General features: G+C 26.8%; 1 protein-coding gene across 1 annotated transcript in view; it reads left to right on the top strand.

Annotated features, from left to right (window-relative positions):
• The first annotated feature begins 1,444 nt into the window (after nt 1-1,444).
• LOC111632922 (translation initiation factor eIF-2B subunit beta-like) overlaps nt 1,445-11,061 on the top strand; it is a 12,546-nt gene continuing 2,929 nt past the window's right edge. The window contains exons 1-9 of the mRNA XM_023377446.1: nt 1,445-1,468; nt 1,553-1,658; nt 4,208-4,257; nt 4,354-4,450; nt 4,529-4,588; nt 8,309-8,442; nt 9,324-9,384; nt 9,493-9,552; nt 9,707-9,758. Of these exons, the coding sequence (XP_023233214.1) occupies nt 1,602-1,658; nt 4,208-4,257; nt 4,354-4,450; nt 4,529-4,588; nt 8,309-8,442; nt 9,324-9,384; nt 9,493-9,552; nt 9,707-9,758 (571 nt within the window). The 5' untranslated portion in view covers nt 1,445-1,468; nt 1,553-1,601. The remainder of the gene's footprint in view (nt 1,469-1,552; nt 1,659-4,207; nt 4,258-4,353; nt 4,451-4,528; nt 4,589-8,308; nt 8,443-9,323; nt 9,385-9,492; nt 9,553-9,706; nt 9,759-11,061) is intronic.

Raw genomic sequence — 11,061 nt, 5'->3', positions numbered from 1 at the left:
AATTCGCGTAAGTCGGGGTATAATTTCGCATATAAATACATACAAATAATTTTTAATTGGGGCCGGAGACTAAAGAAAACAATAATTTAGAAAAAAATGTTTAATAAAATCTTAGATAATGCATATGTATAACAAATTATATTATTATACAATTTTTCAGATTTACTTGATTATCACACCATAATTTTAACACTGTTTCCATCTCAGCGATAACACCGTGACATTTACAAATGATGCTTGAATTTAAAGATTGAGCATTTTTCGCAGCTTCGAGAGTTTTATCTTTACCTTTTATAATTGTTCTGACCGTCGATTCCGGTAGATCAAACTTCTTTGCCAATTCACAAATTTTCATTTTTGTATCGAAGTTAATAATGTTAACTTTACATTCCAAAGATAAAGTTTTTTCTTGTTTGATGCAGAATAATCAGTTCTACTTCATTTGGATGACATAGTAGAGTCTCTCGAGTCTTAGTAGATATAACAAACACAGAAATAAATAACACAAAATAAATTGTAGTTATATGTCGATTCCATGCGACACGTGTCGGAACATGTAAGCCGAACAATAATGTGGGGGGAGTGAGTAATCGAGAGTTGCGTGGCGCTCAACAAAACAGGAATTGACGAGATTTGAAAATCGCGTAACTCTGGGTTCACGTAAGTCGGGGTAGCATAAATCAAGGTATTACTGTATTTAAATATTCTCAATCTTGTATTTTCAGTACTAATACTCAATTAAAAAATATGTAACTTTAAATTCTACAGTGTTTTTATTTCAACATTAATTTAAACTATTAATTGTTTTGAAAATGTTTAATGTCTAACTAATGCTGTCGTTTATATATATTAAAATGCATCTTTGGATTAAATTAAGATGCTTTTATTTTNGAAATCGAACATATTTTTAGACCCATCTAAAAATTCTCTAATTAGTCTGGAAACAAGGGGACCCAATTCTTGCATTCTGTGAAAACAGGTAAGGTTGACTGTAACGTAATAATCTTTATCTTAGTTATCGTTACTTTTGCCCGAGCAACGCCGGGCCCACCTGCTAGTTAGAAATAATTTAATTTAAAATATTTTGGGAGAAAAAAATTGGATGGAGATCCAGGTAGTGAAACTGGTAATGCAGTAAGCAGCAGCAGGAGTTGCAGATTTGAGCTCAGTCTGGATCAGTCTTTCTAAATTAAATTTAACACAAAATGGCAGTTTAACCATTCACCTGTAATCAAAATTGCTTAGTATCTTAGTAATTAATTATTCATATTGGAGCCTGATAAGAATCTGGCTTTATCATTTAATTATTTTCATAGATATAAAATTTAATATAATTGCTACTCATATGATGGGAAAATTTATAAATTTGAAATAATATTTTAAAATATGATTAAAATTTTTCTGAAATATATTAAATTTGTTATATTTTTTTCTTAGTGTTGAAAATAATTAGAGATGAATATTTAATGTAAGTTTAAGCTATGAATATTTTTTGTTAAATATTGAAAATTAAATATTTGTATGAATAAAACTTGAAATTAATAATTTATAGATTAAGGGGAAAACATGCTGAAGGAGATTTACAGGAATCATTACAAAATATGTGGTTAGCAGAAGGACAGACAGATGACTATGGAGATATTTTACCAAATCTGAAAGTAATTATTTTTTCAAAAACCCCCATAAAACATTACTAATATTAGGTACATGTTAACAGTGCTTTGTGTTACTTACACAAAAAATAATAAAACCAATGTCATAGATATGTGATCCAAAAAATTTTATTCAGATCTATTCAATATTTATTACAGTTTGAATGATAGTTTAAAAAATGTAAAAATATCATCAATTTACAAGAAACTTCCTCTTCCATCGTTTCAACACACCAATGACAGTCCAGAAACTATTTTCGCATATGGTGATGATCTTTTATTGCAAATTGGAAATTTCTGTATGGGAAAATTGTTTTTGGACTGTTACTGGTGTGTTGAAATGACAGAAGTGGAAAACAAAAACAAAGTTTTTTTTGTATATTTGTGATATTTTTATATTTTTTAAAATGTAAATATTGTCAGCCAGTTTTAATTTTTATTTAAATAATAGTTATTTAATTATTTGTTTGAAAAGTTATGTAATCGTACTGCAACTTATATTAATCTGACAAATTTTTTAAAAATAATATAAGTTATTCAATAATGATTCCAAAATTATCATCATATTTTGTATCAATTAAATCTATTCTATACATATATAAAATACTTGGCTTGAAATCATCATGAACATTTTTTCATTATGAAAGAAAAAATAATAATAGAAACAGCAGCATCAGAAGTTGATAACTTGTTACAAAATTACAAAACATAGATGAAGCACCCTAGTATAAAGAACAATACTAAATAAATATTTTCAATTGTATGTTGTATTGAAGTTTGAAATCATGATATAATCTATTTTTAAAAATTTACTGTTGTAGGTGTCTGTAAAATATTGTTATATTGCAATGTGAAGTTTTATGCGTAAAAAATTATTTCAAACTTTAAATTGCATTCAATAAGAAGTATTTATGATGCGAAGAATTGTTTACATTAAATAGATAATTAGGCCTATAATATTAAAATTAAATTGATTAAATATCACTCTTATAACTTATAATTCAGTTAATTTCAAATTGATATGGAATCAATTCTGAGTTAATTATTTTTTGCATATCTTTAGATACTTGATTTAGTTTTAATAAAAAGAATTTCAATGGTATACTTTTCAAGATTTATAAAGATTTTTTTTATATATTGTCATTTAATATAGATGTAGATATAAAATTCATTGACAATATAAAATAGGATTCATTGATGATACATAAAAAATAGTTATTAAAAAACATGAGATACAGAGCGAAATTATAAAAAGCAATATCAATATGTGCTGAGCTCAATATTATTGATAATATCAAAAAAAAATTTTAATTACAGTATATTTTCTCAAAGACATCAAGTATTAAAATTCTAAAAATATCAGAAATTGGAGATTATAAATAAAATAAGAAGCACATCTTATATAATTTCAGCAATATATATAGGTTTCGACCTATTAATATGGGTCTTAGAAGAACAAAAATTATCTTTAGGCTTTTCAGGAGCCTTAGTTCACTGAAGTACTTGGAGATGTTGGAAATCTATTTATGGACTCTAACTTTTTTTATGTTACTATAATTATTTCTACTCGTACATTTTTTTTATTTTTAAGTTATTTTTATTGTTTAATTTTAAGTTTTAAATTAATGCATTTTTTATTTTATTTAAAATGTTATTTTAATATATTGCTGGAGTTATATAAGGTGTGCTTCTTACTTTATTTAAAAATTGGTGATTATTATTTATCACATATAAGCAAACTTGCTTTATAGAATGCTTAGCTAAAAGAATGCTATTCATGTTTATTATTGTTGGTGGTTTCCAGCTGTTAAATGAACTTTTGGAGTTTTTTTATATTATTTTTATCTTTGCATCTATTTTTACTGTGATACTGTGCTCTTAATAAATTACAGTGTATAAGTTTTTATATGCACTGCATGTGGAACAAAACCCATAATTTGCTTTATGGTGGTTGCACAGAATACATTTACAATTTCAGTTAAAAATAATAATGAATTTATCATTGATTACTTTAACAATTAGAGCAGTAAAGTTGATTAATCAGTTTTTAGTAACTGTAAGTTTAAATGAAGAAATACATTAAGTAAGTAGGAATAGACTAAGTTATGTATGGAAATTTTAAAATGTAATTATTCCAGATTTACAAAAATTTAGAATATGTTAAATTAATTTAAAATAGATGAAATAGAAATATAAATTTCAGTAAATGTTTCTACAGCAGGAAATTATTAATGACTGAGAAATAATTTAAAAGATTATTGTGATAAGGAGCCTAAACATGTCTATATATTCAATCAGCATCATTTAGTAATTTCTGTTATTTTTTCTTAGAAACAATATAAAATATGTAAAATTTGATAATTTTTTTTATTAACATTGAAATATTTGATTTTAATAATTTTTAATATAATAATATTTAATTTATTTAATAAGTCAAAATTTATTTATTGTGAGAATATTTATAATTACATAACATTAATTATTTTTATATAAAAATAAGTATTTTTTCAATCTTTGAGAAATTTACATTTTTTTATTATTTCAAATGTATTTAGGAACAGATTGTTGAAGGCATTGATGAACTTTCTAGAGAAATAGATACGAGGTTAGTAAAATACTTTTTTTAACAAAATTTATAAAATTTATAAAATTACATTAGGAATTACGTAAAATATATTTTTCTTTATATTTAAAATTTTAGTGCAGATAATATTGTGGCTCAGGCTTTAGAGCACATTCATTCTGATGAACTAATTATGACTGCTGGAAAATCAAGAAGTGTAGAATCATTTTTGAGAGTAAGAATAAAATATTCATTATTGTTTACAGTTTACTTATTTTACATTAAATTAATGAATTTTTAATGTGATTTCTAGACAGCAGCAAAGAAAAGAAAATTTCAAGTCATTGTAGCAGAAAGTGCTCCTTTCTATAATGTAAGTTTTAATTTATTTATAATGTATGTTGTAAATTTTCACTGTTAACATGTTTTAACTAAAAATATTCATATTTAGGACATTTTTGTTTGAATTTTTAATATAATTTGAATATAATATCAGAATATATCTGTTTTAAATACTTATAGCATGCAGTTTAATTTCCATTTTTAAAATTTGCATGGAATAAGATTGTTATTAATCTGAGAAAATCAGAATAGAGTTATCTATATTTTCATATGCTCATTACTATATTTACTTTGAATGTAAGATGCAATTTTTTTCAGGTTTTAGTACTTCTGAAGATAGGGGGCATCTTAAATTCAATGTAACACATCATAATTAACAACCTCTAGTGCCATGCACCTTATTTCTTCACCACTAATTTCATTTTGTCATTTCAATGATTTCATTAGGCCAATATTTGTAACAGTAAATATTTAATAGGTCATCTTAGCCATGTTAGTCTATTACAGTAGCATTACTTCTGGGATGGAAATCCAGAAAGTGTGCAACACTCAAGAAATGTGGCATTTCTGATGCTTCAAATGCACTGAAAATAACTGCACATGAAAAGAAATGAGCATCAAATCCAGTACTGATTCAGATGAGCCTAATATAGAAAATGAAGAGGTTTACAACTTCAATATCTTGAAAGACAGTGATATACCTTACCCTGACTTAGAAGTTTGAGCAAATAAACCGAAAATTTGTTGAGCAGTTAAATCTGTAAGTTATTCATGTTCAGAAAATAACTGATAAATTATAGAAAGAAAATCTTTTATTCCTAACTCATAGAAAACGAAGTTTGAAATAAATCTTGTACAAATGACCATAGCTGTAAAACAACAATGATCTGGGAAAATTCACTGTCTTTGAAGTTCATGCAAAATGGTTCTTGAGGCTTTCTTAACTTCATTATCATTTTGTAATCCCTTATTTTGCAGAATAAGTCTCCAATATGATAAGGGCTAGTAGAGATGAAATACTGGTACACATTTTGTGGGGATTTGCAGCCATCATCTGTTAAAATGGTTGTCAATTGAATTTTATTTCTTGACTTTTTTTTGTGCAGACTAGTTATTTGTGAAATAGCCATAAATCTATAGGGTTCATGTCTGGAGAATTGAGTGGCCAATCAATAACGTAGATGTTATGGTTTCTTAACCATGCAACAATGGAAACCATAGTATGGACTTTGGCACCATTCTATTGAAACAGGAAGTCACCTTTAGAAGCCAAGAGACAGGAGAAGGGTGTCATTTAACACTCTGCTAGTCAACTGCCTTTAATGCTAATTCATAAATTCAGAACCATCTCATCTAAGCCAGCATTGTTGAAACGTTTTCATATTTACATCTTCAGTGGAAATTTAACTTGCTGCTTGATGCAGTTTTTCTTCAGACTTTTGTTTGTTATTCTGATGATCCTACATCCAGTATTTCCATATATGACCTCAAAAGGCAACTCATTAGATCATATTATTTGATGTTAATTCTGATTTGTCCAATTTGTCTGATTTGATCTTAGCCCACTGGTACCATATCTTCTCTTGTTTCATTAGCGGGGGGCTTACATGTGGCTTTGTACAATCTATAGTCCTTCTCTTGTCCTTTTAGTGGTCATTTTGATCAAAACTGGCTTACCAATCTATTCTTCCCATAGCATTCTCTGTGTATGTTCATGGTCACTGAGCCTTGGTTTCTCAGATAAACATAAGATCTTCTCTAGCTGATAGCCTTTTGCCTTTCAAATCTTCTCTTCAGCACAATGGATTAGATAGAGTTGTAGTGCTTAAGGAAGGACCAGACTAAGGATTTGAGGTGGAGAGGTTTCTTCCAATTTCTCTTATCAAGATACCTGCTAAATGTTTTTCGAGAATCTTTCCTCTGATATCAGTATATAGCAAAAGGTTTTACATGTTTGTCAGTACAAACCATTGATGTTTGGATCTTTTGCCAGTATACTCATTTGCTGCAGTGTGAAGCAGATTATACTGGTAGAAAATTACAGGGTTTGACAGAAGGGTCACGATTCATGAACTTTAACCACTCAGCAGTGAGCGATGACTATAGTCATTAAGGGCAATTGTGTGGCAGAGATGAGGGATGACTATAGTTGTCAAATTCTTTTGGGGGGGTACCACCAAAAACTAGCCTAAAACTACCACAAAAAAAAATTCATCTAAAAAATGAATTATGTAACAGTAAAAACAGAGTTTTCTTTTCTAGACATAACTGTTTACAAAATCTTTTTCCGAAACAGTAATGAGAAAAACGCATAGAAGAATACTTTAAAAATTTCCCATGTTTATTTTCCACTACTGGGGGTAGAACCATATCTGACTAGTCCACTGTTCAAAGGTTAAGGCCAGTACTTTTACTATGTATGAAATATTTTCATGTGACCTCTGTAATAATTCTTGAATTTCATTTCACTTTTTTTTTGTAAAACCAATATAAAATTTTTCTCTTTCTGATTAGTATCATCTCCACATCCTCAATAATGACACATAAATGTTCAAAGCATTTCCTGGGATGGGTGCATGAACTTCTAGGTCAAGAGGAAAAGTATAACTTCCTTTACTGTGCAATAAATACTGAAGAAATCTACATCAACAAAATTGGTTCTTTTGCCATTAATTTATCTCACTCAAGTGGTCTATTTTTTCAAAGGAAAAGTCTATGGGTGACCAGTTAGAAATTAAGGTTTGTCTTTGATTTAGTGGCATCTAATTATATTCAAGTAAATACAATAGTTAAAAATAAATTTTTTAAAACAATTAATGTCATCATTATTATTTTTTTTTTTCATATTATCTCAAGTATTTAGATGTGTTTTCAGGTATTACAATTCTAGTTAATATACTATATTTGAATATTTTTTTTACAAATTGTTTTCACAATTGATTTCCAACAGCTGCTCTTATATTCATTTCTCCATTTCAAGTGTGACTCATTATCTTTCATTCATCATCTAATTGTCTTTGCATTTATCTCTTACAGGATATCTTTTTTTGTTTCCATTTCTCTATGTATATTCTACTTTTTTAGAATTTTTGTTTTTAACATTACACTTGCTACATTTATTTTTTTTATGCAATTTTCACTGCCATGCACAAAAGTTGATATACACTGTAGATTAACAGCACAAAGAGGAAATTATTTACAGCACATGTTCTTATTATATATCAGATTTGCATTCAGAAAAATGCACATTTTGTAAGTTATGTATAATTTAATTGAATGTTTCCATTTAAATTAATGGTAAATGCCATAGTTGTAATCTGCATACATAAGTTTGCAGATCAGATTAATAACAGGATAAATAATTTTTATATAATTAAACAGCTTATAAATCTTAATAATTCAGAGATTCTAAAAAGATATTTTTTTTTTTTTTTTTTGAAATTAACAATTTTAACAAATTAAAAAGGTTAGTTTGCAAATCTGGTCTAATTTATCTGAAAGAAAATTTAATTAAAAACAGCATCTTTTAAATGGATACCTAATTACCCAGGTACCATTTACAAGTACCCAATGTTTAGCATTACTTTAATTCATTATTCATTTTAGTATTTAATAAAATATGTTTTTTATATGAAAAAATCTGAGAGCTCGCTTTTGATCTTAATATATTTTTAGTTAATCCAATTAAGTTTAGCTTTCAAATAATATTTAATGTAACTGTTTTGTTTTGTAATGAATAATTTTTTTATAGGGTCAAGAAATGGCAAAAAGTTTAGCATTAAATGGAATTGAAACTACAGTTATACCTGATTCATCAATATTTTCAATTATGTCAAGAGTAAATAAAGTAATTCTTGGAACTCACAGTGTTATGGCAAATGGAGGGTAAGAAAAATATTTTGAATATATCTAGAAGTATGTACAGGTTCTTATTGATATTTTTATAGAATTTTTTAATTTATAAATTACAAATTTCAGTCATTCAGTTATATATATTCAAGTGGAAAACAATCTAGAATTAATGAAAACATTTAAACTTAAAAAATAAGTCATTTATTAAGCATTTTCTTTCATATTTATATGACTTAATGAGGTTTTACTGTATATATACAGTAAAACCTCATTACTCATTAAGTCAAAATGTAAATAGTGGAAAGAAAGCCCAGTTTTAAGTTAATGAGTTTAATACTGAATTTCCTGTAATTTTTCTATGCCCATAAATTTTCATTATCAAACTATTTCTCAAGAATCTGTTCACAGAATGATTACATAATTGTATATAGTTAATAATACTTTTGTGAACATTGTCAAGGCCTTATGTCCTAATTGTAATGCCAATAACATACTATATCAGTAAAAAATGTCAAAGTTTTAATGGTGTGATTTTGTGTTTTTATGGAGCCATTGTGTTTGTTTATCTTAAGCATCTGCATTTACACCTATTGACAACTTTGAGTTAATACAGTTTGATGTTGAAAAGTTTTACTGTCTGTATATTTTTAAGTTTTGTACATTAATAAATTTTTTTTAGAAAAGTAAAAAGGTTTTTTAAAAATTATTTTATAATTCAGTAAATCCACATTGTTGAAATCTAATAAAACTTAGTTTTAATGGACTAGAGCATCAACTAGAGCTTATTGTTAAGTTATTTGATTATTTATAAGCTATTTGAATATTAATTAATGTAATAGTTTTTTAATATATTCAATAAATCTGTATCAATATATATAGTTTTTAAAAACTTAATACATTTTTTTATTTAATAGATTGAAAGCATTTAGTGGTTCCCATGCATTGGCTTTGGCAGCTAAACATTATTCCGTACCAGTAAGTTATGATACTTTTTTTATTAAAAGAGTAAATTGAATTCAAATAAATTAATATAGTCAGAATATTATAACAATTTTTAGATAAATATTTTAAAATTTATTTTAGTTAATTGTTTGTGTTCCTGTATTCAAACTTACTCCGCAATATCTCTGCTCTCATGATCAAGTAAGTGATTTTATTTTTAAATATGCTTAATATGTTTAATTGATTATATTAAAAGTAATATTAATTAATTGATTGATTAAAAATATTTTATAAAATTTTTGAAAAATTTAGTACTTCTTTAAATTGTGAATTTATAACTTTTATTGTTAATTAGGATGCTTTCAACTGCTTTGCATCTCCAGAAGATGTCATGACTTTTGCAGAAGGTAATTTTTTGTACTTCGAAATAAATATGAACTGATTTTATATATACAGTAGAGCGTCGTTTATCCGAAGGCCGGTTATCCGAAACGTCGGTTATCCGAAGGAATTCCAGTCGACAAATTTAAATTTTCGCCAGTGCTGTGGCGCTGTAATCTTTGGCTATGTCTTCGGCTACTGAAATATTTTACGTTTTTGATACTAAATTAACTTCTGAAGTATAATTTTTTATTGTTTTTATATTTTTCAATATATTTATTTTGTTTGTACAAAATAAAAAAATAATTTTTAACGATACAATAGTCTTCGTTAGGCTTAACATCGACGAAAATTCAACGCGAAGCGACACGCAACGGAGAAAAATTTCAACACGGGATAAATTAATATATTTTTTCGTACATAATTGGTTATCCGAAAAATAAGTTATCCGAACAACCCCAGTCCCCAATTGATTCGGATAAACGACGCTCTACTGTAGTTGTTTTTATGATTTATAATTTATTTTTTATTAAACATTAAGAATAATAAGTTATATTAAGAATAAAAAGTAAATTATAAATATTTTTGAAATTGTAGCAGCAATAATCAAATGTGATTAGTACTGATAGTGGACATTTTGGTTCCTAATTTTTTGACATTTTATGAAATGCCAAATTTAATTGTTACCTCTCACCCTCAATATAAAACATGGGATATCATTAAATTATAAATTGATAAGATGAATATGAATATTTTTCACTTTATATATATATATACAGTAGAACCTCTATTATCCAGATCTCTATTAAAATAAATAAATAAATTTACGGATTTGCTGATTTGCACTTGGCGAATTCCGACACTGTTTATGTATGTGATGGAATGCATAACTTTTTTCATTTCAATTACATCATTTCTATGACCAAGGGCAACATAAGACATGGATGACGTGGGCCACCACCTATGCCTCGTGGTCTGAAGGGCCTCGCACCTCAAAGGTTTATGCATAACTTGAAAGCCGCGAATGCGATGAAAAAATTTTACTTATCATAAAACAATAAATAGTTTGTCAAATTTTTATTCATAAAAATTCAGTTTCAACTGCTTTTTATTTTATAAAATCCGTCTTCTTGCGCCACCAGAGGGCCTTTTAAACAATAGGTAGTCTGTTAGTGCTGGTCAGTAGTAGTACAAATTCAATACAAACATTTGTTTCTTGAAAATTTGATCATGATTTAAATACAGTATTTATTTTTAATATTGCCGATATGTCATCAAAAAGAAAACGTGTTGTATTATCATTAAAAGACAAATTAAAGTATTTGTTTC

Source organism: Centruroides sculpturatus, unplaced genomic scaffold (genome assembly GCF_000671375.1).
Source record: "Centruroides sculpturatus isolate CEXI.00-Female unplaced genomic scaffold, Cexi_2.0 scaffold292, whole genome shotgun sequence".
Classification (NCBI taxonomy): domain Eukaryota; kingdom Metazoa; phylum Arthropoda; class Arachnida; order Scorpiones; family Buthidae; genus Centruroides; species Centruroides sculpturatus.
The sequence above is the reverse complement of the archived record's forward strand: the minus strand, read 5'-3'. Positions and strand labels throughout refer to the sequence as shown.